The 27299-nt window shown below is 38.3% G+C and overlaps 1 protein-coding gene across 1 annotated transcript in view; it reads right to left on the bottom strand.

The window, feature by feature from the left end:
* Positions 1-381: 381 nt before the first annotated feature.
* CA10 (carbonic anhydrase 10) overlaps positions 382-27299 on the bottom strand; it is a gene marked incomplete at its 5' end in the record, with an annotated part of 205775 nt that continues 178857 nt past the window's right edge. Inside the window, 2 exons of the mRNA XM_053708336.1 lie at positions 382-824; positions 2532-2706. Coding sequence (XP_053564311.1) covers positions 802-824; positions 2532-2706 — 198 coding nt within the window. The remainder of the gene's footprint in view (positions 825-2531; positions 2707-27299) is intronic.

The raw sequence follows: 27299 nt of genomic DNA, 5'->3' as shown, positions 1-27299 counted from the left end.
TGACCTGGGGCAAACCTTTTAATCTCAGTATCTTAATGCACCAATTTTAAGCTATTTTTTTTACCAGGCAGATATTCACTGAACTTTAAAAACTATGTGTTAGATGCCTGGATGTTGTAGATTTGATATGAGAAGAATGTGTTCATTTTAAGGGGTGGAGTTAAATAGCAAATAATACTTAAAACAAAACAAAAATTAAAAAGTGCTCAAACAGACAACAGAATGACCAAAAAACTAAATTCAGTACATGAGTTACATTTGCATAACAAAAATGGCATTGATTTAAATTACTATCGGAGAAGTAATAAAGTAATTTATGTCATTATATTCTTTAATAATATATATATTTATAATACATATATTTTGTGTCATGAAATAAACAATTTTAGCCTGGATTTCATTTCCTTTTTAGTTTGTTCACTTTAATTTTCCGTTATGCATGTACGATAAAGCTGTCCAAGAATTTGTAGAACGAGATGAAGAATCCACTGTGAAAGTGTTCAAAGCAATTTCTAGAAACATTGCCATATGTACAAATGGCTGAAAAGTCTTCCAGTTCCAAAGTTCACAAAAAAAAACAACCCATAGTAAGTGCCTCACTTGTCCTTTATGGTAGGCTATATTCATTATTCTTAAAGGTTCCAAGTTTCTTTGTGTGTTTAATTTTTTGCAGCACTTTTGCACATGATGAGCAGTTGTAGTTTATGGAGTACAATTCCAAAAAAATAGTGAATGAGGTCTTGTGCAATCCAGTTCACGCTTACCCAGATGAACGGGATTTTAATTTTTTCACAACTCTAGTTACTTGAGAAGCCATTCATTCACTGCAAAAGTGAATTAAAGAAAGGAGTTATTATAATCAACTGCTTCCAATTGAAAGGTACATCAAACACATTGAGATTATAATAGAAAATGATTAATTATGCATCTTAAAATATACATTTTTGCAATATACTTTCATTATTCATTTCGCCCCTTTTTTCCTGTGATTTAAAGTATTGGTATAATGCCAATCGGCCCGCACTGCTGCAAATCAAATAGCTGGTTTAGGCAATTTGCAGCATTTAAAAAACCTAATTGACAGAATTTGCTTTCTGGCCTCTCTAGGGGGTCAATTTATTATAGTGTGAGCGGACATGATACGATGTAGCGGATCATGTCTGCTGCACATTGATAAATGCTGACAGCATACGCTGTCGGCATTTATCATTGCACCAGCAGTTCTTGTGAACTACTGGTGCAATACCGCCCCCTGCAAACGCTAGAAGGGGGTGTCAATCGACCCTATCGTATTCAATTGGGTTGATTTCTGTCCGCCGCCTCAGAGCAGGCAGACAGGTTATGGAGCAGCGTTCTTTAGGCCCCTGCTTCATAACTTCTGTTTCCAGCGAGTCTGAAGGCTCGCCGGAAACATGGGGCATCAAGCTCCGTAGGAGTGTTGTACGAAGCACACTTTTTACACAAATGTGTGATGTGTTTATTGTTCCTTTAATGGTTAATATAAAGAAACTTTCATTATGTATTTTTTTTTCTTTGGGGAAGATCTGTGAAAATCCTAGCAGAAATCAAGTTGAAGAGCCATCTATATCCCTGTTTGGGTCTTTTGTGTGTGTTTGTTTTACTTCATTTGGATATTTCAGTAATTGTATTCATTCAAACTGCAGCTCTTCTCATTTTGAAAACAAAGTAAAAAATCCCCCTAACTGTGATATGATGTTTACATATTGGTGTTAGCCGCACTGCTCAAGTAGAAACAGCAACATCTATTGGCCAATAAGGGTCAGTACTTTCTGAAAGGGATGGGGGATATTGCCCCAACCCCCTCTGTCCCTTCCCTTCTAGCCAAACCTAGGTCTACCTAGCGACACCCCAACCACCTAGTAAATCCCCAGCTCCACCCACTGAACACTCTGACTCCACCCACACTAGCTCAGTCTCTTCTTATCTTGCCAAGTCCCCGATGGTGCTAGCCGCACCGCAACCACTTAGTCACATCCCCAGCTACACCCACTGAACACATTACATTCACCTTCCACCCATACTAGCTCAGTGTCTCCTTATCTAGCCAAGTCCCAGAAAGCCTAGCCACACCCCCAACCTCTTAGTTACATCCCCAGCTCTCCCTACTGAACACTTTACACTCACCTTCCACCCACATTGGCTAAGTCACTTCCTATCTAGCAAAGTCCCAGACTGCTTAGCCACACCCCCAATCTCCTAGTCATATTTTTATGACATACTCAGCTCTGCTCATTGAAAACATGCCACCTGCCTCCACCAACAGAACAACCGCAACTACCTTACAGGCCTCAGCTTCCTGGGTACATGCATGAAGTTTTACAGAATGTTTGCCCCCTCCAAAGCAATAATGGCCAATCCAACAGCTTTTTATTTCCTCTGCCACTCAAAATTCTTGTCCTGGGACATTTTGTAAAATAGATATCTCAAGTGTTTTGCTTTTTTTTACAATATAACAATTACTGTGATCATTATTTCATGACAAAAACAAAACAAAACACGAGCGTTCATACCTTTATATTGTAGTTTTTGTGTTCTCTTATTTGGACAATCTTTCCCTTGTAAACTAAAGTTGATATTCGTGCGGATGCAGCGGTTGTTAAGAGGCTGAACTGGTCTAAAATTGTCACTCATACTTGAGAATATCTGAGATGGCTGGTTTTGGCTTAGAAGTCGTAAAGAATGCATCTGCAAAGAAATACAAAAACAGTTACATACAAATCTCGCAATGTATTGATATAATCTAGCTAAGAAAGCAAATACGGTTCTAGAAGTTATAAAGTGCTCCTGCGTAGGTAATCTCACAATATGTATGCCAAATTATGCAGCGCTTTACAAATAAATGATAATAATAATAATTTTGTTACAAATGCACATTCGTTATACGAAACACGGATATTCATCTCGTTTCAACGAATGGAATATCCGATTGAATGCTGCATGAAAATGAAAGTGAAAGAAACAATAATTATGTACTAATCCCGTCCTCTTCTGCACAGAGCCCCGGCCGTGTTAATAGGAGGCTTTTTGCGGTGGCTCCCAGGGCCTGCAGTAAATGAGAAGGTCACCTATTAGCCAGCGCTTTGTGAAGAAGGATTAGCCCAGCTCTTCAGTGTGCTAAAGGGAAGTATTTTACACTACAGGTGAATTTCACCTGTAGAAAAATGATATTTACATTTGTTTAATGTCAATGTTCCACAAATTGATGTTTTTCGTTTAGTTTAAAGGGACAGTCTAGGCCAAAATAAACTTTCATGATTCAGATAGAGCATGTAATTTTAAACAATTTTCCAATTTACTTTTATCACCAATTTTGCTTTGTTCTCTTGGTATTCTTAGTTGAAAGCTTAACCTAGGAGGTTCATATGCTAATTTCTTAGGCCTAGATTTAGAGTTGGGCGGTAGCCGTGAAAACCAGCGTTAGAGGCTCCTAACGCTGGTTTTAGGCTACCGCCGGTATTTAGAGTCAGTCATTAAAGGGTCTAACGCTCACTTTCCAGCCGCGACTTTTCCATACCGCAGATCCCCTTACGTCAATTGCGTATCCTATCTTTTCAATGGGATCTTTCTAACGCTGGTATTTAGAGTCGTGTCTGAAGTGAGCGTTAGAAATCTAACGACAAAACTCCAGCCGCAGAAAAAAGTCAGTAGTTAAGAGCTTTCTGGGCTAACGCTGGTTTATAAAGCTCTTAACTACTGTGCTCTAAAGTACACTAACACCCATAAACTACCTATGTACCCCTAAACCGAGGTCCCCCCACATCGCCGCCACTCGATAAAAAATATTTAACCCTTAATCTGCCGACCGCCACCTACGTTATACTTATGTACCCCTAATCTGCTGCCCCTAACACCGCCGACCCCTATATTATATTTATTAACCCCTAATCTGCCGACCGGACCGCACCGCTACTATAATAAAGTTATTAACCCCTAATCCGCCTCACTCCCGCCTCAATAACCCTATAATAAATAGTATTAACCCCTAATCTGCCCTCCCTAACATCGCCGACACCTAACTTCAATTATTAACCCCTAATCTGCCGACCGAATCTCGCTGCTACTGTAATAAATGGATTAACCCCTAAAGCTAAGTCTAACCCTAACCCTAACACCCCCCTAAGTTAAATATAATTTAAATCTAACTAAATAAATTAACTATTATTAAATACATTATTCCTATTTAAAGCTAAATACTTACCTGTAAAATAAACCCTAATACAGCTACAATATAAATTATAAATATATTGTAGCTATTTTAGGATTAATATTTATTTTACAGGCAACTTTGTAATTATTTTAACCAGGTACAATAGCTATTAAATAGTTAATAACTATTTAATAGCTAAAATAGTTAAAATAATTACAAAATGACCTGTAAAATAAATCTTAACCTAAGTTACAATTAAACCTAACACTACACTATCAATAAATTAATTAAATAAAATACCTACAATTAAACCTAACACTAAACTATCAATAAATTAATTAAATACAATACCTACAAATAAATACAATTAAATAAACTAACTAAAGTACAAAAAATAAAAAAACTATGTTACAAAAAATAATAAAATATTTACAAACATTAGAAAAATATTACAACAATTTTAAACTAATTACACCTACTCTAAGCCCCCTAATAAAATAACAAAGACCCCCAAAATAATAAAATGCCCTACCCTATTCTAAATTACAAAAGTTCAAAGCTCTTTTACCTTACCAGCCCTGAACAGGGCCCTTTGCAGGGCATGCCCCAAGAAATTCAGCTCTTTTGCCTGTAAAAAAACACATACAATACCCCCCCAACATTACAACCCACCACCCACATACCCCTAATCTAACCCAAACCCCCCTTAAATAAACCTAACACTAAGCCCCTGAAGATCTTCCTACCTTGTCTTCACCTCACCGGGTATCACACCGATCCGCTTAGTGTTAGGTTTATTTAAGGGGGGTTTGGGTTAGATTAGGGGTATGTGGGTGGTGGGTTGTAATGTTGGGGGGGGGTATTGTATGTGTTTTTTTACAGGCAAAAGAGCTGAATTTCTTGGGGCATGCCCCGCAAAGGGCCCTGTTCAGGGCTGGTAAGGTAAAAGAGCTTTGTACTTTTTTATTTTAGAATAGGGTAGGGCATTTTATTATTTTGGGGGTCTTTGTTATTTTATTAGGGGGCTTAGAGTAGGTGTAATTAGTTTAAAATTGTTGTACTATTTTTCTTATGTTTGTAAATATTTTATTATTTTTTGTAACTTAGTTCTTTTTTATTTTTTGTACTTTAGTTAGTTTATTTAATTGTAGTTATTTGTAGGAATTGTATTTAATTTATTTATTGATAGTTTAGTGTTAGGTTTAATTGTAGATAATTGTAGGTATTGTATTTAATTAATTTATTGATAGTGTAGTGTTAGGTTTAATTGTAACTTAGGTTAGGATTTATTTTACAGGTAATTTTTTAATTATTTTAACTAGGTAGCTATTAAATAGTAAATAACTATTTAATAGCTATTGTACCTGGTTAAAATAAATACAAAGTTGCCTGTAAAATAAATATTAATCCTAAAATAGCTACAATATAATTATAATTTATATTGTAGCTATATTAGGGTTTATTTTACAGGTAAGTATTTAGTTTTAAATAGGAATAATTTATATAATAAGAGTTAATTTATTTAGTTAGATTTAAATTATATTTAATTTAGGGGGGTGTTAGTGTTAGGGTTAGACTTAGCTTTAGGGGTTAATCCATTTATTAGAGTAGCGGTGAGCTCCGATCAGCAGATTAGGGGTTAATACTTGAAGTTAGGTGTCGGCGATGTTAGGGAGGGCAGATTAGGGGTTAATACTATTTATTATAGGGTTATTGAGGCGGGAGTGAGGCGGATTAGGGGTTAATAGCTTTATTATAGTAGCGCTCAGGTCCGGTTGGCAGATTACGGGTTAATAAGTGTAGTTAGGTGGAGGCGACGTTGTGGGGGGGGCAGATTAGGGGTTAATAAATATAATATAGGGGTCGGCGGTGTTAGGGGCAGCAGATTAGGGGTACATAGGGATAACGTAGGTGGCGGCGGTGTACGGAGCGGCAGATTAGGGGTTAATAATAATATGCAGGGGTCAGCGATAGCGGGGGCGGCAGATTAGGGGTTAATAAGTGTAAGGTTAGGAGTGTTTAGACTCGGGGTACATGTTAGGGTGTTAGGTGCAGATGTAGGAAGTGTTTCCCCATAGGATACAATGGGCTGCGTTAGGAGCTGAACGCGGCTTTTTTGCAGGTGTTAGGTTTTTTTTTTCAGCTCAAACAGCTCCATTGTTTCCTATGGGGGAATCGTGCACGAGCACGTTTTTGAAGCTGGCCGTGTCCGTAAGCACCGCTGGTATCTAGAGTTGCAGTGGCGGTAAATGATGCTCTACGCTCCCTTTTTGGAGCCTAACGCACTGAAAACCCTGCCATTATGTGAACTCCAAATACCAGCGGTCTTTAAAAGGTGCGGGGAAAAAAAAGCACGCGTAGCTAACGCACCCCTTTGGCCGCACAACTCTAAATCTAGGCCTTAGACTTTGAAGCCCACCTCTTTCAGATTGCATTTTAACAGTTTTTCACCACTAGAGGGTGTTAGTTCACATATTTCATATAGATAACACTGTGCTCGTGCACGTGAAGTAAACTGGGAGCAGGCACTGATTGGCTAGACTGCAAGTCTGTCAAAAGAACTGAAAAAAGGGGCAGTTTGCAGAGGCTTAGATACAAGATAATCACAGAGGTTAAAAGTATATTATTATAACTGTGTTGGTTATGCAAAATTGGGAAATGGGTAATAAAGGGATTATCTATCTTTTAAAGCAATAAAAAATTCTGGTGTAGACTGTCCCTTTAAAACGAGGCAAATACTGAATAGCACGGGCACTAATTTTTTTTAACTGTTTTTGAATACTTGTAATGTACGTGTAAGATTCTGCCTAACTAACGGCTAGATTACGAGTTTTGCTGTAAGATGAAAAAGCAGCGTTAACAGGTCCTAACGCTGCTTTTCACTACCGCTGCTATTACGAGTCTTGCAGGTTTAGGGGCACTGCACATTTTTTTGGCCTTACAGAAAACCAACTTACGTAAACTTTGTAAACCCTTTTTTCTATGGAATTTTCATAGCGCCGGTATTACGAGTCTGTCCTGGGAGGCCAAAAAGTGAGCGGTACACCCTCTACCTCCAAGATTCCTAACGCATTCTAAAGTCAGTAGTTATGAGTTTTACACTACAACGCTGTAGCATAAAACTCATAACTAAAGTGCTAAAAAGTACACTAACACCCATAAACTACCTATTAACCACTAAACCGAGGCCCTCCCGCTTTGCAAACACTAAAATAAATTTATTAACCCCTAATCTGCTGCTCTGGACATCGCCACCACTAGAATAAACTTATTAACCCCTAAACTGCCGCACTGCCGCCTCGCAAACACTAGTTAAATATTATTAACCCCTAATCTGCCACCCCTAACATCGCCACCACCTACATTATACTTATTAACCCCTAATCTTCTGCTCCAACCTACATTATACTTATTAACCCCTAATCTGCTGCCCCAACATCGACGACACCTACATTATATTTATTAACCCCTAATCTCCCGTCCCCAATGTCGCCGCAACCTACCTACTTTTATTAACCCCTAATCTGCCGCCCCTAATGTCACTATATTAAATGTATTGCGTTAGCTACGCGTGTTTTTTTCCCCCCGCACATTTTAAATACCGCTGGTATTTAGAGTTCACAGAAGGGCTGCGTTAGGCTCCAAAAAGGGAGCGTACAGGCATATTTACCGCCACTGCAACTCTCAATACCAGCGGTGCTTACGGACGCGGCCAGCTTCAAAAACATGCTCGTGCACGATTCCCCCATAGGAAACAATGGGGCCGTTTAAACTTGAAAAAAACACCTGCAAAAAAGCAGCGTTCAGCTCCTAACGCAGCCCCATTGTTTCCTATAAGGAAACACTTCATAAGTCTGCACCTAACACCCCTAACCTTACACTTATTAACCCCTAATCTGCCGCCCCCGCTATCGCTGACCCCTTCTGTATATTATTAACCCCTAATCTGCCGCTCCGTACACCGCCGCAACCTACTTTATCCCTATGTACCCCTGATCTGCTGCCCCTAACACCGCCGACCCCTATATTATATTTATTAACCCCTAATCTGCCGCCCCCAACGTCGCCGCCACCTACCTACAATTATTAACCCCTAATCTGCCGACCGGACCTCACCGCTACTCTAATAAATGTATTAACCCCTAAAGCTAAGTCTAACACTAACACCCCCCTAAGTTAAATATAATTGAAATCTAATTAAATAAAATAAGTCTTATTAAATAAATTATTCCTATTTAAAGCTAAATACTTACCTGTAAAATAAACCCTAAGCTAGCTACAATATAACTAATAGTTACATTGTAGCCATCATAGGATTTAAATTTATTTTACAGGCAACTTTGTATTTATTTTAACCAGGTACAATAGCTATTAAATAGTTAATATCTATTTAATAGCTACCTAGTTAAAATAATTACAAAATTACCTGTAAAATAAATCCTAACCTAAGTTACAATTAAACCTAACACTACACTATCAATAAATTAATTAAATACAATACCTACAATTATCTACAATTAAAAATAATACTACACTATCAATAAATTAATTACATACAAATACCTACAAAGAAATACATTTAAATAAACTAACTAAAGTACAAAAAATAAAAAAAGAACTAAGTTACAAAAAATAAAAAAATATTTACAAACATTATAAAAATATTACAACAATTTTAAGCTAATTACACCTACTCTAAGCCCCCTAATAAAATAACAAAGCCCCCCAAAATAAAAAAATGCCCTACCCTATTCTAAAATAAAAATAGAAAAGCTCTTTTACCTTACCAGCCCTTAAAAGGGCCTTTTGCGGGACATGCCCCAAAGAATTCAGCTCTTTTGCCTGTAAAAAAAAAACATACAATACCCCCCCAACATTACAACCCACCACCCACATACCCCTAATCTAACCCAAACCCCCCTTAAATAAACCTAACACTAAGCCCTTGAAGATCTCCCTACCTTATCTTCACCACGCCGGGTATCACCGATCCATCCAGAAGAGGCTCCGAAGTCTTCATCCAAGCCCAAGTGGGCTGAAGAGGTCCATCATCCGGCTGAAGTCTTGATCCAAGCGGGGGCTGAAGAGGTCCATCATCCGGCTGAAGTCTTCTATCAAGCGGCATTTTCAGTCTTCTTTCTTCTGGATCCATCTTCATCCCGCCAACGCGGAACATCCATCCTGGCCGATGACTTCCCGATGAATGAAGGTTCCTTTAAGGGACGTCATCCAAGATGGCGTCCCTTGGATTCTATCAGCCAATTGGAATTAAGGTAGGAAAATTCTGATTGGCTGATGGAATCAGCCAATCAGATTCAAGTTCAATCCGATTGGCTGATCCAATCAGCCAATCAGATTGAGCTTGCATTCTATTGGCTGATCGGAACAGCCAATAGAATGCAAGCTCAATCCGATTGGCTGATTGGAGCTGAATTCTTTGGGGCATGCCCTGCAAAAGGCCCTTTTAAGGGCTGGTAAGGTAAAAGAGCTTTTCTATTTTTATTTTAGAATAGGGTAGGGCATTTTTTTTATTTTGGGGGGCTTTGTTATTTTATTAGGGGGCTTAGAGTAGGTGTAATTAGCTTAAAATTGTTGTAATATTTTTATAATGTTTGTAAATATTTTTTTATTTTTTGTAACTTAGTTCTTTTTTTATTTTTTGTACTTTAGTTAGTTTATTTAATTGTATTTCTTTGTAGGTATTTGTATGTAATTCATTTATTGATAGTGTAGTGTTAGGTTTAATTGTAGATAACTGTAGGTATTTTATTTAATTAATTTATTGATAGTGTAGTGTTAGGTTTAATTGTAACTTAGGTTAGGATTTATTTTACAGGTAATTTTTTAATTATTTTAACTAGGTAGCTATTAAATAGATATTAACTATTTAATAGCTATTGTACCTGGTTAAAATAAATACAAAGTTGCCTGTAAAATAAATATTAATCCTAAAATAGCTACAATATAATTATAATTTAAATTGTAGCTATATTACGGTTTATTTTACTGGTAAGTATTTAGCTTTAAATAGGAATAATTTATTTAATAAGAAATAATTTATTTAGTTAGATAAAAATTATATTTAACTTAGGGGGGTGTTAGTGTTAGGGTTAGACTTAGCTTTAGGGGTTAATACATTTATTAGAGTAGCGGCGAGGTCCGGTCGGCAGATTAGGGGTTAATACTTGAAGTTAGGTGTCGGCGATGTTAGGGAGGGCAGATTAGGGGTTAATACTATTTATTATAGGGTTATTGAGGTGGGAGTGAGGCGGATTAGGGGTTAATAACATTATTATAGTAGCGGTGAGGTCCGGTCGGCAGATTAGGGGTTAATAATTGTAGGTAGGTGGCGGCGACGTTTGGGCCGGCAGATTAGGGGTTAATAAATATAATATAGGGGTCGGCGGTGTTAGGGACAGCAGATTAGGGGTACATATGGATAACGTAGGTTGCGGCGGTGTGCGGTCGGCAGCTAAGGGGTTAAAAATTTTTATTATAGTGGCGGCGATGTGGGGGAACCTCGGTTTAGGGGTACATAGGTAGTTTATGAGTGTTAGTGTACTTTAGAGCACAGTAGTTAAGAGCTTTATGAACTGGCGTTAGCCCAGAAAGCTCTTAACTCCTGGCTTTTCTCTGCGGCTGGAGTCTTGTCGTTAGATTTCTAACGCTCACTTCAGCCAAGACTCTAAATACCAGCATTAGAAAGATGCCATTGAAAAGATAGGATACGCAAATGGCGTAGGGGGATCTGCGGTATGGAAAAGTCGCCTCTGGAAAGTGAGCGTTAGACCCTTTCCTGACTGACTCTAAATACCAGCGGGCGGCCAAAACCAGCGTTAGGAGCCCCTAACGCTGGTTTTGACGGCTAACGCAGAACTCTAAATCTAGCGGTTAGGGTTTATGTTTATTTTACAGGCAAGTTTGTATTTATTTTAACTAGGTGGAATAGTTACTAAATAGTTATTAACTATTTAATAACTACCTAGCTAAAATAAATACAAATTGACCTGTAAAATAAAACCTAACCTAAGTTACAATAACACCTAACACTTTACTACAATTCAATAAATTAACTAAATTAAATACAATTAAATAAATTTAATTAAATTAGCTAAATCACGAAAACAAACAAACACTAAATTACAGAAAATAAAAAAACATAATTTATGTAAGAACTTACCTGATAAATTAATTTCTTTCATATTAGCAAGAGTCCATGAGCTAGTGACGTATGGGATATACATTCCTACCAGGAGGGGCAAAGTTTCCCAAACCTCAAAATGCCTATAAATACACCCCTCACCACACCCACAAATCAGTTTAACGCATAGCCAAGAAGTGGGGTGATAAGACAAAAGTGCGAAAGCATAAAAAATAAGGAATTGGAATAATTGTGCTTTATACAAAAAAATCATAACCACCACAAAAAAAGGGTGGGCCTCATGGACTCTTGCTAATATGAAAGAAATGAATTTATCAGGTAAGTTTTTACATAAATTATGTTTTCTTTCATGTAATTAGCAAGAGTCCATGAGCTAGTGACGTATGGGATAATGAATACCCAAGATGTGGATCTTCCACGCAAGAGTCACTAGAGAGGGAGGGATAAAATAAAGACAGCCAATTCCGCTGAAAATAATCCACACCCAAAAATAAAGTTTAAATCTTATAATGAAAAAAACTGAAATTATAAGCAGAAGAATCAAACTGAAACAGCTGCCTGAAGTACTTTTCTACCAAAAACTGCTTCAGAAGAAGAAAATACATCAAAATGGTAGAATTTAGTAAAAGTATGCAAAGAAGACCAAGTTGCTGCTTTGCAAATCTGATCAACCGAAGCTTCATTCCTAAACGCCCAGGAAGTAGAAACTGACCTAGTAGAATGAGCTGTAATCCTTTGAGGCAGAGTTTTACCCGACTCAACATAAGCATGATGAATTAAAGATTTCAACCAAGATGCCAAAGAAATGGCAGAGGCCTTCTGACCTTTCCTAGAACCGGAAAAGATAACAAATAGATTAGAAGTCTTTCGGAAATTCTTAGTAGCTTCAACATAATATTTCAAAGCTCTAACTACATCCAAAGAATGCAAAGATCTCTCCTTAGAATTCTTAGGATTAGGACACAATGAAGGAACCACAATTTCTCTACTAATGTTGTTGGAATTCACAACCTTAGGTAAAAATGTAAAAGAAGTTTGCAACACCGCCTTATCCTGATGAAAAATCAGAAAAGGAGACTCACAAGAAAGAGCAGATAATTCAGAAACTCTTCTAGCAGAAGAGATGGCCAAAAGAAACAAAACTTTCCAAGAAAGTAGTTTAATGTCCAGTGAATGCATAGGTTCAAAAGGAGGAGCTTAAAGAGCCCCCAGAACCAAATTCAAACTCCAAGGAGAAGAAATTGACTTAATAACAGGCTTTATACGAACCAAAGCTTGTACAAAACAATGAATATCAGGAAGATTAGCAATCTTTCTGTGAAAAAGAACAGAAAGAGCAGAGATTTGTCCTTTCAAGGAACTTGCAGACAAACCTTTATCCAAACCATCCTGAAGAAACTGTAAAATTCTCGGAATTCTAAAAGAATGCCAGGAAAAATGATGAGAAAGACACCAAGAAATGTAAGTCTTCCAGACTCGATAATATATCTTTCTAGATACAGATTTACGAGCCTGTAACATAGTATTAATCACAGAGTCAGAGAAACCTCTTTGACTAAGAATCAAGCGTTCAATCTCCATACCTTCAAATTTAAGGATTTGAGATCCTGATGGAAAAAAGGACCTTGCGACAGAAGGTCTGGTCTTAACGGAAGAGTCCACGGTTGGCAAGAGGCCATCCGGACAAGATCCGCATACCAAAACCTGTGAGGCCATGCTGGAGCCACCAGCAGAACAAAAGAGCATTCCTTCAGAATCTTGGAAATTACTCTTGGAAGAAGAACTAGAGGCGGAAAGATATAGGCAGGATGATACTTCCAAGGAAGTGACAATGCATCCACTGCTTCCGCCTGAGGATCCCTGGATCTGGACAGATACCTGGGAAGTTTCTTGTTTAGATGAGAAGCCATCAGATCTATTTCTGGAAGTCCCCACATTTGAACAATCTGAAGAAAAACCTCTGGGTGAAGAGACCATTCGCCCGGATGTAACGTTTGGCGACTGAGATAATCCGCTTCCCAATTGTCTATACCTGGGATATGAACCGCAGAAATTAGACAGGAGCTGGATTCCGCCCAAACCAGTATTCAAGATACTTCTTTCATAGCCAGAGGACTGTGAGTCCCTCCTTGATGATTGATATATGCCACAGTTGTGACATTGTCTGTTTGAAAACAAATGAACGATTCTCTCTTTAGAAGAGGCCATGACTGAAGAGCTCTGAAAATTGCACTGAGTTCCAAAATATTGATCGGTAATCTCACCTCCTGAGATTCCCAAACCCCTTGTGCTGTCAGAGACCCCCAAACAGCTCCCCAACCTGTCAGACTTGCATCTGTTGAAATCACAGTCCAGGTTGGAAGAACAAAAGAAGCCCCCTGAACTAAACAATGGTGATCTGTCCACCACGTCAGAGAGTGTCGTACAATCAGTTTTAAAGATATTAATTGAGATATTTTTGTGTAATCCCTGCACCACTGGTTCAGCATACAAAGCTGAAGAGGTCGCATGTGAAAACGAGCAAAGGGGATCGCGTCCGATGCAGCAGACATAAGACCTATAATTTCCATGCATAAGGCTACAGAAGGGAATGATTGAGACTGAAGGTTTCGACAAGCTGAAACCAATTTCAGACGTCTCTTGTCTGTCAGAGACAGAGTCATGGACACTGAATCTATCTGGAAACCTAAAAAGGTTACCCTTGTCTGAGGAATCAATGAACTTTTTGGTAAATTGATCCTCCAACCATGATCTCGAAGAAACAATACAAGTCGATTCGTATGAGATTCTGCTAAATGTGAAGACTGAGCAAGTACCAAGATATCGTCCAAATAAGGAAATACCACAATACCCTGTTCTCTGATTACAGACAGAAGGGCACCGAGAACCTTTGTAAAAATCCTTGGAGCTGTTGCTAGGCCAAACGGCAGAGCCACAAACTGGTAATGCTTGTCTAGGAAAGAGAATCTCAGAAACTGATAGTGATCTGGATGAATCGGAATATGCAGATATGCATCCTGTAAATCTATTGTGGACATATAATGCCCTTGCTGAACAAAAGGCAGGATATTCCTTATAGTTACCATTTTGAATGTCGGTATCCTTACATAACGATTCAATATTTTTAAATCCAGAACTGGTCTGAAGGAATTCTCCTTCTTTGGTACAATTAAGAGATTTGAGTAAAACCCCAGCCCCTGTTCCAGAACTGGAACTGGCATAATTACTCCAGCCAACTCTAGATCTGAAACACATTTCAGAAATGCTTGAGCCTTCGCTGGATTTACTGGGACACGGGAAAGAAAAAATCTTCTTGCAGGAGGCCTTATCTTTAAGCCGATTCTGTACCCTTCTGAAACAATGTTCTGAATCCAAAGATTGTGAACTGAATTGATCCAAATTTCTTTGAAAAATCGCAATCTGCCCCCTACCAGCTGGGCTGGAACGAGGGCCGCACCTTCATGTGGACTTGGGAGCTGGCTTTGGTTTTCTAAAAGGCTTGGATTTATTCCAGACTGGAGATGGTTTCCAAACTGATACCGCTCCTGTGGGTGAAGGATCAGGCTTTTGTTCCTTATTGTGACGAAAGGAACCAAAACGACTATTAGACATAAATTTACCTTTAGATTTTTTATCCTGTGGTAAAAAAGTTCCTTTCCCTCCAGTAACAGTTGAGATAATAGAATCCAACTGTGAACCAAATAATTTATTACCCTGGAAAGAAAGGGAAAGCAAAGTTGACTTAGAAGACATATCAGCATTTCAAGTTTTAAGCCATAAAGCTCTTCTAGCTAAAATAGCTAGAGACATATACCTGACATCAACCCTAATGATATCAAAGATGGCATCACAAATAAAATTATTAGCATGTTGGATTAACAATGCTATGAGAATTATGATCTGTAACTTGTTGCGCTAAAGCTTCTAACCAAAAAGTTGAAGCTGCAGCAACATCCGCTAAAGATATAGCAGGTCTAAGAAGATTACCTGAACATAAGTAAGCTTTTCTTAGAAAGGATTCAATTTTCCTATCTAAAGGATCTTTAAAGGAAGTACTATCTGCCGTAGGAATAGTAGTATGTTTAGCAAGAGTAGAGATAGCCCCATCAACCTTAGGGATTTTATCCCAAAACTCTAATCTGTCAGATGGCACAGGATATAATTGCTTAAAACGTTTAGAAGGAGTAAATGAATTACCCAAATTATTCCATTCCCTGGAGATTACTTCAGAAATAGCATCAGGGACAGGAAAAACTTCTGGAATAACTACAGGAGATTTAAAAACCTTATTTAAACGTTTAGATTTAGTATCAAGAGGACCAGAATCCTCTATTTCTAATGCAATTAAAACTTCTTTAAGTAAAGAACGAATAAATTCCATTTTGAACAAATATGAAGATTTATCAGCATCAACCTCTGAAACAGAATCCTCTGAACCAGAGGAATCATTATAAGAATCAGAATGATGATGTTCATTTAAAAATTCATCTGAAAAATGAGAAGTTTTAAAAGACCTTTTACGTTTACTAGAAGGAGGAATAACAGACATAGCCTTCTTAATGGATTTAGAAACAAAATCTCTTATGTTAACAGAAACACTCTGAGTATTAGATGTTGATGGAACAGCAACAGGTAATGTAACATTACTAAAGGAAATATCTGCATTAACAAGTTTGTCATGACATTCATTACAAACAACAGCTGGAGGAACAGATACCACAAGTTTACAGCAAATACACTTAACTTTGGTAGATCCAGCATCAGGCAGTGATTTTCCAGAAGTATCTTCTGACTCAGGGTCAATCTGGGACATCTTGCAATATGTAATAGAAAAAACAACATATAAAGCAAAATTGATCAAATTCCTTAAATGACAGTTTCAGGAATGGGAAAAAAAAAAATGCCAGTGAACAAGCTTCTAGCAACCAGAAGCAATAAACAATGAGGCTTAAATAATGTGGAGACAATAGTGACGCCCAAATTTTTTAGCGCCAAAAAAAAAGACACCCACATTATTTGGCGCCTAAATACCTTGGCGCCAAAAATGACACCCCATCCGGTAACACCGACACTTTTGGCGCAAAAAAACGTCAAAAATGACGCAACTTCCGATGACACGTATGACGCCGGAAACACAGAAAAAAATTTTGCGCCAAAAAAGTCCGCGCCAAGAATGACGTAATAAAATGAAGCATTTTCAGCCCCCGCGAGCCTAACAGCCCACAGGGAAAAAAAGTCAAATTTTAAGGTAAGAATAAAATGATTTATTCATATGCATTATCCCAAATATGAAACTGACTGTCTGAAATAAGGAACTTTGAACATCCTGAATCAAGGCAAATAAATGTTTAAACACATATATTTAGAACTTTATATAAAAGTGCCCAACCATAGCTTAGAGTGTCACAAAAATAAGACTTACTTACCCCAGGACACTCATCTACATGTAGTAGAAAGCCAAACCAGTACTGAAACGAGAATCAGTAGAGGTAATGGTATATATATAAGAGTATATCGTCGATCTGAAAAGGGAGGTAAGAGATGAATCTCTACGAACGATAACAGAGAACCTATGAAATAGACCCCGTAGAAGGAGATAATTGAATTCAAATAGGCAATACTCTCTTCACATCCCTCTGACATTCACTGCACGCTGAGAGGAAAACCGGGCTCCAACCTGCTGCGGAGCGCATATCAACGTAGAATCTAGCACAAACTTACTTCACCACCTCCATAGGAGGCAAAGTTTGTAAAACTGATTTGTGGGTGTGGTGAGGGGTGTATTTATAGGCATTTTGAGGTTTGGGAAACTTTGCCCCTCCTGGTAGGAATGTATATCCCATACGTGACTAGCTCATGGACTCTTGCTAATTACATGAAAGAAACAAATTACAGATCTTTAAACTAATTACACCTAATCTAATAGCCCTATCAAAATAACCCCCCCAACAAAAAAAAAAACCCCTAGCCTAAACTAAACTATCAATAGCCATTAAAAGGGCCTTTTGCAGGGCATTGCCCCAAAGAAATCAGCTCTTTTACTTGTAAAAAAAAATACAAACACCCCCCCCAACAGTAAAACCCACCACCCACACAACCAAGCCCTCAAATAAAAGCCTAACTAAAAAAAACTAAGCTCCCCATTGCCCTGAAAAGGGCATTTGGAAGGGCATTGCCTTTAAAAGGGCATTTAGCTCTATTGCAGGCCCAAAGCCCTAACCTAAAAAATAAACCCACCCAATACACCCTTAAAAAAATCCTAACACTAACCCCCAAAGATTCACTTACCGGGAGAAGTCTTCACCCAAGCGGCAAGATGTCCTCAAGGAAGACGGCAGAAGTGGTCCTCCAGACGGGCAGAAGTCTTCATCCAGGCGGCATCTTCTATCTTCCTCCTTCCGACACGGAGCGGCTCCATCTTCAAGATATCCGGCGCGGAGCATCCTCTTCAAACGACATCTTCTTCAGAATGAATATCACTTTAAGTGACGTTATCCAAGATGGCGTCCCTTAGATTCCTATTGGCTGATAGATATCTATCAACCAATCGGAATTAAGGTAGAAAAAATCCTATTGGCTGATACAATCAGCCAGTAGGATTGAGCTCGCATTCTATTGCATGATTGGAACAGCCAATAGAATGCCAGCTCAATCCTATTGGCTGATTGCATCAGCCAATAGGATTTTTTCTACCTTAATTTCGATTGGCTGATAGAATTCTATCAGCCAATCGGAATCTAAGGGACGCCATTTAAGGGCTATTGATAGTTTAGTTTAGGATTTTTTTTATTTTGGGGCGCTTTTTTTATTTTGATAGGGCTATTAGATTAGGTGTAATTAGTTTAAAGATCTGTAATTTGTTTTTTATTTTTGGTAATTTAGTGTTTTTTTGTGTGAATTAGCTAATTTAATTGAATTTATTTAATTGTATTTAATTTAGTTAATTTATTTAATTGTAGTGTAGTAGTGTTAGGTGTTAGTGTAACTTAGGTTAGGTTTTATTTTACAGGTAAATTTGTATTTATTTTAGTTAGGTTGTTATTAAATAGTTAATAACTATTTAGTAACTATTCTACCTAGTTAAAATAAATACAAACTTGCCTGTAAAATAAAAATAAACCCTAAGCTAGCTACAATGTAACTATTAGTTATATTGTAGCTATCTTAGGGTCTATTTTATAGGTAAGTATTTAGTTTTAACCCCTTAAGGACCAGCGACGTACCCTGTATGTCACTGGTCTTTTTTTGGGACTTGATTGTTTTATAGCGCGGTCTTACCACCAGCGTTGAGACTGCTCTATTCCACAAAGCCTGCTGGAGGGAGGGCATTAATAGCCTGTTCTTGCTAGACTAATGCTATTATGTCCTGAAAAAAACCCTTAATGACCAGTGACATACAGGGTACATTGTGGTCATTAAGGGGTTAAATAGGAATTATTTAGTTAATTATAGTAATTTTCTTTAGATTTATTTAAATTATATTTAAATTAGGGGGTGTTAGGGTTAGACTTAGATTTAGGGGTTAAAACATTTTATATGGTGGCGGCGACGTTGGGGGCGGCAGATTAGGGGTTAATAAGTGTAGGTAGGTTGCGGCGACATTGGGGGCGGGAGATTAGGGGTTAATAAATATAATGTAGGCGTTGGTGATGTTGGGGCAGCAGATTAGGAGTTAATAAGTATAATGTAGGTGGTGGCGGTGTCCGGAGCGGCAGATTAGGGGTTAATGAGAATAATGTAGGTGTCGGCGATGTCAGGGTGGCAGATTAGGAGTTAATAAGTATAATGTAGGTGTTGGCGATGTCAGGGGCAGCAGATTAGGGGTTAATAAGTGTAAGATTATGGGGTGTTTAGATTCGGGGTTCATGTTAGTGTGTTAGGTGTAAACATAAAATGTGTTTTCTAATAGGAATCAATGGGGCTGCGTTACTGAGATTTACGCTGATTTTTGGCAGGTGTTAGACTTTTTCTCAGCCGGCTCTCCCCATTGATGTCTATGTCTGGCACGTAAAACCAGCTCACCGCTCACTTAAGCAGCGCTGGTATTGAAGTGCGGTATGGAGCTCAATTTTGCTCTACGCTCACTTCTTGCCTTTTAACGCTGGGTTTGTAAAAACCTGTAATACCAGCGCTGCAGGTAAGTGAGCGGTGGGAATAAACTGCACGGTAGCACCGCATACCTCATAACGCAAAACTCGTAATCTGGCCGTAAATATTTCGCCCGTGCACAACTCTTATAATAATAATGATTTAGCACTTTTTTAGTACACGTATTTTTAAAATTTATTTTATTTATTTATTTTACATGCAAATTCGCCGCTAATCAATGGGTCTTAATACATTTAACATATTAATATTTGATTATACGTATAAAAATAATGAAATCTGTTGATTCAGGTAGTACTTAGATAATCACAATCAAAGTCTTTAAGATTTCTTAATTGTATTTAAGTAGTTTCAATCAATGGAGTATGTTCTAATTCTTTAGAAAAAACTTTTTAACTAGCCATTTAAGTCTAAGAGACCTTCTGTAGCTTCATTTATTCAATAGACTTTTTTTTTAAAGGGTTTACAATTAATTATACAAAATAGATCTACTTAATGACGCATACGGTACGTGTCTGCAATCAAACCGTATGTCATAGAGAGTCATAGTTTAATATAAAGATTACACCAACCTCACCTTTAAAAAAGTTTGCCATGAAGACATTTAAAGGGACAGTAAACAATTTGCAATAATAACACACTTCTGCAGTTACAAAAGATTAAAGGGACACTGAACCCAATTTTTTTTCTTTTGTGATTCAGATAGAGCATGCAATTTTTTTTTTAAATCCTTTTATTTTTTTAACCAACAATTGGCACATATGAGCATTAATACATAATCAACTAATAAGAAACACGATCAATAACTTCAGGTGTTCATGCATAATTACCAAACATATAATATGTAATACAATCAATAAAGGGTGTGCAGAACATCTTAACCCAAAACATTGAAAACCAACTTTTAGTATATGCCTAGTGTTGGAGTTTTTTTTTTTTATCTTCGAAAAAAAAAAAAGAAAAAAAAAAAAAACAATACAACAACCGAAGGAAAGAGGACAAAGACAAAAAACAAACAAACAAAAAAAAGAAAAAAGGGGAGGAGGGGAACCGAAAAAAGGAACGAACCAAGAAGATATAAAGGGTAGGGAAGGGAAAAGAAGGGGCAGGGGCCCTCACCCCTGTCCCCCCCACATGGAGCCGACAATTAAAGAAAAGGGGGGAAGTGAAGGAGGGGGCCCTCCCGCGGGGATTCCAAGAGACATCTAAATCTCTTTACTTTATTTAATCATTACCAAAGACCAAGAAGTACCAGTTCCGAATTTCTAAAAGGGAATATTAGGTCATTCATTTCTGTGGCAGGTAGTGACTTAATGAAAATTGACCATTTACAAAAAAATTGTTTAATGTCTGATTCATTATCTAAGTTAGTGTCTCTTTGTTCTAGAGAACATTGTTTTTTCAGACAGTTTTTTATCTCTGGAATCGATGGGATTGCTCTTGATTTCCATTTTTTGAAGATGAGGTATCTGGTTGCCAGTATGGAGAGAAATATTAGTTTGTGGCATGGGTTGTGGTTCTTAGGGCCAAAAATAATTGATAGTTGTGAGAGACTCACGTGGGGGATTTTAAGGGTCCTATTGAGCCAAAACTCTAGTTTCCGCCAGAGATGCCTTATTCTAGGGCAGCTCCAGATCATGTGAATTAAATCGACTGTAGGAAGTGAGCACTTTGGGCATTTATTGAAGCTGGAGTTGTAGATTTTGTGGCCCTTTTGAGGAGTGAAGTATGAATTGTGAAGGAGCTTGACATGTGTCTCCCGCCAAGTGGCTGAGAGAGTGACCTGGGCCACTTTACGAATTGAAGACTGAATGGTTTTAACGTCAATGCCAACATGTGGAACCAACTGGTTCCACATCCTGGTAATTTTTCCAAGCTCTGTTTCGTCCTTACCTGATTTAATTAGCTGATAGCAAAAGGAAATAGAGCTAATTCCATTTTTAAACAAGGTGAACCAACTTCCCAGCTTACCCAAGGTCCAGTTCCAGCCAATCTCCCTCATTAACTCAAGTAGTAAATGTCTGCTTTGCAGAAAAGCATAGAAATCTTTATTATTGATTTGGAACTCTGTTTTCAAATTGTCAAAAGATTTCACACAGTTCCTTTCTATATCCCATAGTTGTATTTTTGAATATTACGGAGTCTACTCCTGCCGGAAAATTCGGGTTCCCCTGTAGCGGGAGATATTGGGAGACTTTGCAATTTAAAGACAATATTTTACCCACCTTCCACCAGGCCTTTAAAGGATTGGAAAAAGATTTGAGCATTTTAATTTTACCTGGTAATTCTTTAGGTGGGCAATGAATTAAGGCTAATGGTAGATAAGGATAGCAGATATTTTCTTCTAGAGAGTTGTTCATAACATAGTTACTTTGAGAGATCCAGTCAACCACCACTCGGGTCAAAAAGGCATAATTGTATGATCGGATGTCTGGGAGTGCAAGGCCACCATTATCTTTTGATAGGGAGAGTTTGTTTAAAGATATTCTCGGTCTCTTTCCCTGCCAGAGGTATTTATTAAGTGCACTGTTAAGACATCGCACATCCCTCTGTAGAAGGATTAATGGAATATTTTGTAATACATAGAGAAGCTTGGGGAGCAAGGTCATTTTAAATAGAGCAACCCGTCCAGAGATGGAAAGTGGCAATGATTGCCAGATTTTAAGTTTCTCCCTAATGTTTGTTAATACTGGGGGGATATTAAGTTCGTACAATTCCCCCGGCGAGGAGGGGATTAGGATTCCTAGATATTTGAGAAAATTTCTCGATACAGTGAAGGGGATATCAGAAGGAGAGTTGGGATTTTGTCTGAGCCATAGCAGCTCTGATTTTGCTTCGTTTATCTTATAGCCCGAGAAGGCACCAAAGCTAGTAGTAATGTCTAATAATTTGGGTATGCTGGTTTTAGTGTCTGAGAGATATAACAGTAAATCGTCAGCGTATAAGGCGATTTTTGTGACCTGCTTGCCCAGTTTAATTCCTGATAGTTGCTGCCTGACCATAATTGCCAATGGTTCAATTGAGACGTCGAAGAGCAGGGGGGACAAGGGGCAGCCCTGGCGTGTGCCCCTTCCAAGGATTATCCGTGGAGATGATAGATGGTTGACGATCAGAGTTGTACAAGGTTCCTTATACAAATTCATAATAAAATTAGCAAACTTACCTCTAAAGCCGAACTTGGCCAAGGAGGTAAAGAGATGGTCAAAAACTATTGAGTCAAATGCTTTCTCTGCATCGATTGAAACAATAGCCAGATCTAATGCTGCCCCGTCGCCCCCGCTCTCCGGCGCCTGCAAGTTCCTGAAATACTCTGCAATGGTCAGAGCCTCCCTGATTTTTGCTGAGGAGTTGCGTCCTTGAAGAAATCCAGCCTGGTCTGGATGTATAATAGTGTCCAGTGGTGCCTGAAGGCGCCCCGCGATAATAGAGCACATAATCTTATAGTCTCCATTTAGGAGAGCTATGGGCCTGTATGATTCCTTTAGGGAGGGGTCTTTTCCGCCCTTCAGGATTAGAATGGTGTTGGAGGCAGAAAAAGAGGTAGCTACAGGGTCACCACTAACATACATTTTATTAAATAAATTCTTAAGATAAGGAGCAATCTCAATATTCATGATTTTATAGAACTCGTTTGGGAGGCCATCTGGTCCAGGGGTCTTATTGGTGGTGAGATCCGTAATAGTTCTTATGATCTCTATTTCAGTTATTGGGGCATTAAGAGTGTCAAGCGCGTCAGTTGAGATTTTAGGACATGTGATATTGCTCCAAAAGTGAGATGCTTGGGTGAGGTCTGGGGTCCTGCGTGTATATAAGTCCTGATAATAACTGGTGAATGCCTTTGCTATCTCCTCCGACTTCTCAAGGAGGGTATCCTCCTGTTGGATACTCTCAATGGGGGATACCTTTTTCTCTCTTTTGACCAAGTTTGCCAGTAGCTTGCCCGATTTGTTCCCAAATCTGTACATTCTGGCTTGAAGTTTCAAGTCCCTCTGAGTCTCCTGGAAAACCGCAAATGTGTCTCTAGTATTTTTGGCCCTGATGTATTTTGCCCAGTTTATAGATGTTTTATCAAGTAAATAAGAATTATACGAGTTGATTAGTGAGTTAGTGATTTCTTTCTCTCTTGATCGTATTTTCCTGGATCTTTCAGCACTATAGGCTATGATTTCGCCTCTAAGGACAGCCTTAGCGGCTTCCCAGAAGACCAGGGGGGAGTCAATGTAAGTCTGATTATGATATAGATAATCAGAAAATTTAAGTTTGAGCCAATTTTTAAATTTCAAATCATTTGCGAGAAAGGAGGGGAAAACAAAACGAGGTGGGCAAGTTTTGTGAAGGTTAGACTGGATCTCGAGTGAAATAGGGCCATGGTCAGAGAGAAAAATCGGTAATATGGCTGTTTTCACTTCTGAAAGGGTTATTCTATCATTAATGAGGAAGAGATCAATTCTGGACAGCGTCTTGTGCGCTCTTGATAGACAAGTAAAATCCCTAACATTGGGATTCTGAAGCCTCCAAGCATCTCTAACTGCAAGATTATGTGTAATTAGTTTTATTAATTTGGTTTCTAAGTTGTCTCGTTTTTGTTTGCCCAGTTTATTGGTGGTTCTAAGTCTGTCAAGTGGGGAGTGTGGAGCCATATTGAAGTCGCCACCTAGAATTAAATGCCCCTCCTGGACCGCGAGAATTTTAGCCTGAAGTCTGGACCAGAAGGCTGGGTCTAGTTTATTGGGAGCGTAAACATTACACATAGTGTAGATTGCATTGTTTACTTTTGCTTTAACTATCACAAATCTTCCATCAGGGTCTGTTTCATTATAAGTGACCTCCAATTTGATTTTTTTCCCGATCAGGATGGCCACCCCCCTTCTCCTCCGATCTCCCGGGGAGAAGAAAATTTCTCTCACCCAGGAGGATTTAAGTTTCAAGGACTCCTCCGGCGACAAATGCGTTTCTTGTAGGAAAGCTATCTCTGACCCAAGTTTCCTAAGGTGTGTAAGAATAGCTTTCCTTTTGATAGGGGTGGAAATCCCACCCACATTCCAAGAGATTATTTTAAAATTTGCCATTTGTCACTAGCTGAGTCTTGAAGTGGAGTCCATGTGGGAGGGGGGAGAGGAAGGGGAGTGAGAGGAGTAGCAAAAAAAAAAAAAAAAAAAAAAAAAAGGAAAAGAAGCACACATAAGCACAAACACAGACATTTGGAAGAGAAGAAGAAAAAAAAAGAGACTGCATTACAGCAGTGACATCCTTAATTCTGACTTGGAATCTATAGACCTGACACATCTGCATCTTTTAAATATTGTTCTACCTCTTGTGTGGTGTTAAACAAATAGACGTTCTCAGCCTCTGTGATTTTAAGTTTTGCAGGGTAAATGATAGTAGCTTGATAACCCTGTTGAATTAATTTGGTGCAGATGGGGGCAAGCAACTTTCTTTTAGCTGTTGTTTCGGCTGAGAAGTCCTGGAAAAGGAGAATTTTAGATTCCCCAAGCGTAATGGGCTGATTTCTTCGGTAAAATTGCAGCAGTGTGACCTTGTCTTGAAAATTTAGTAATTTCGCTATCACCGGTCTGGGTCTATGGTTGCCTTTATTGTCCGCTCGGGGTCTGCCCATTCTATGTGCCCTTTCAACAAGAATTGGGGGGTGATTAGGGGGAATTTTAAGGAGTTGAGGTAGTGATTCAGAAATAAAAGAATTTAGATCCTCATAGGCTTTATCCTCAGGGATCCCTATTAACCGAATATTGTTCCTACGGGAACGATTCTCGAGGTCTTCAAGTTTGGCTTGCATAGCAGTGATGGAAAGGTTAGTGGAGTCTAGATTGGTATTGTGAAGAGTGGTGAGATCTTCAAGATCTGACACTCTCTGTTCAATTTCATTAATTCTATTAGCAAACTGTTTGACTTCCTGAGATAGAAGTGTGATGTCCTGTCTGATCTCCAATTTAAGTGTATCAAAATTAGGGGCCAGAGCTTCTGCTATTTTGGTAACCAGAGCTTGCATATCGAATGGCTCAGTCTGTAGGGGTGCCATAGCATTTGTTTCATGAGTTTCAGGCAATATGCCTGAAGTGTTCTTTGTTTTCCTATCTCTTTGCCTTGCGGCCATGGCAGGCGAGGTAGTCTTAAGGTGAGAGTGAAGAAATTTGTCCATGTAGTGAATAAGGGAAGGGGAGAACTTATTTGATTGGGGGGGTTCTCCCAGTGCACAAGTGGGGAATAAAAGGTGGGGGAGGGGGGGAGTGAAGGGTTGTGAGGGAAGTGCGGGCCAGGGGTTGTGTCTTGTTATCCTAGTGAAGGGGGAAAAAAATAATTAGTTAATAGGTTAATATAAAAGAAGGCAAAAAAAAGAAGGTCCAATCCAAAAAGTGAATTAAGACTCGCTCACCAAGCCATGTATATCAGAATTGAAGCAATTCAAGAGAGAGTCATTAGACTAAGCAAGATGATTACCTGCTGTTTTACCTACTGTTGTACTGATTGGTGGCTTAATTTATCAAAGATCAAAGAATATACACCGGCATATTCACCAAGTCATATGTGGGTTGAAAATAGCAGTAAGAGAGAGGTATACAAGGGGAGAGAACGAAAAAAAAAAAAGAAAAAAAAGAAAAGAAAGAAAAGAGAGAGCAAAAAGGAGTTTCACTAAACGATACACAGTATATACGCCTCCCTGAGTTTTCTCCGGACAATTATAGAGCTGTGTAATATCGAATACTAAGTACCCCTGAGTCAAGACTCAATAAGCTTAGATATATTCTTTTAAATAAGAATAGGTTACTACGTCTTGAATGATTTAATCTCTGTATACACAAATGCACAGCTTTTTACTTCATAAACTATGATGCAGCTCTAGACTATTCTTTGAATAATTTATATAAATGTTTTACCCTTTTAAATCAAGATAGCTTTTGTAATATTCAACAAGGTCCCTTCAGATAATGTCAAAGGTCTGCTTTGTTATTCTCGACATGTTTGTAAGTATTCAGTTTCAAAAGTCTAATAATGGTTTCAGAAGAATTAGAGGACTACTAAGGGGTAAATACTGATAATTATCTGAAAAGTTGATTAAGTTTAACTATAAAGATTTAAATTTTTAAAGACTCACATATTCTATATAACTTAGGCCTTCTTATGCAATTCTTAAATTTATGCTAGTAAGAGAAATACTGTAGGCAGGCTGTAGAAAAGATAACTATGTTAACTGTATTAAATTAATAGCCGCTGATTGTCATTGCGTATAAAAGCAGGTTTTAAGTTTAACAGACTTGAAATGAGATATCCCCAGGACTTTGTGTTTAATAAGTCAGCACAAAACAGGGACCCAGGTCAAAGTAACAAAAAGTAGATTCTGAGATCAACTATGTTGCAGTTTTAAATAACCCAGGGGAGAATAGATTTTCCTTTTACTTTCCCTCTCCTACCCTTTCCCTCTGTACTACGTTCTGAGTAGCTCTGGATGGAATTTTATGAGCTTGAGCAGAATGTTCACACAACATACATTGTATCAATCATGATTTACAAATTTTGTGATTAGGTACACTGAGTCTTATTGCGTTACACAGATTATCCCTGAACATATAGGTACGATGTTCATCTGAGCTTCCCTTAAATCGACCAAGAGCGATATATGAGTTCAATGCTTTTGAGAGCCGTTCTATTAGTAACTGAAGAGGCTTTTTATTTCCAGCAAAGCCCAGAACATAGGGGGGGTAATAAATGGTGATCCTTAAGAAAGTCTTACTGGGTGCCCCTTTTTAAATGTGACATGTCCAGTTTCCATTCTAGCCTCCAATTCTATTCACTTCCACTTCCCCCCTCCGCTAAGTGCTGTAGTATAATGTGACTGCAAGGGGTATC

The sequence above is a fragment of the Bombina bombina genome, chromosome 1 (assembly GCF_027579735.1).
Source record: "Bombina bombina isolate aBomBom1 chromosome 1, aBomBom1.pri, whole genome shotgun sequence".
Lineage (NCBI taxonomy): Eukaryota > Metazoa > Chordata > Amphibia > Anura > Bombinatoridae > Bombina > Bombina bombina.
This window is presented reverse-complemented; position numbering and strand designations above follow the sequence as displayed.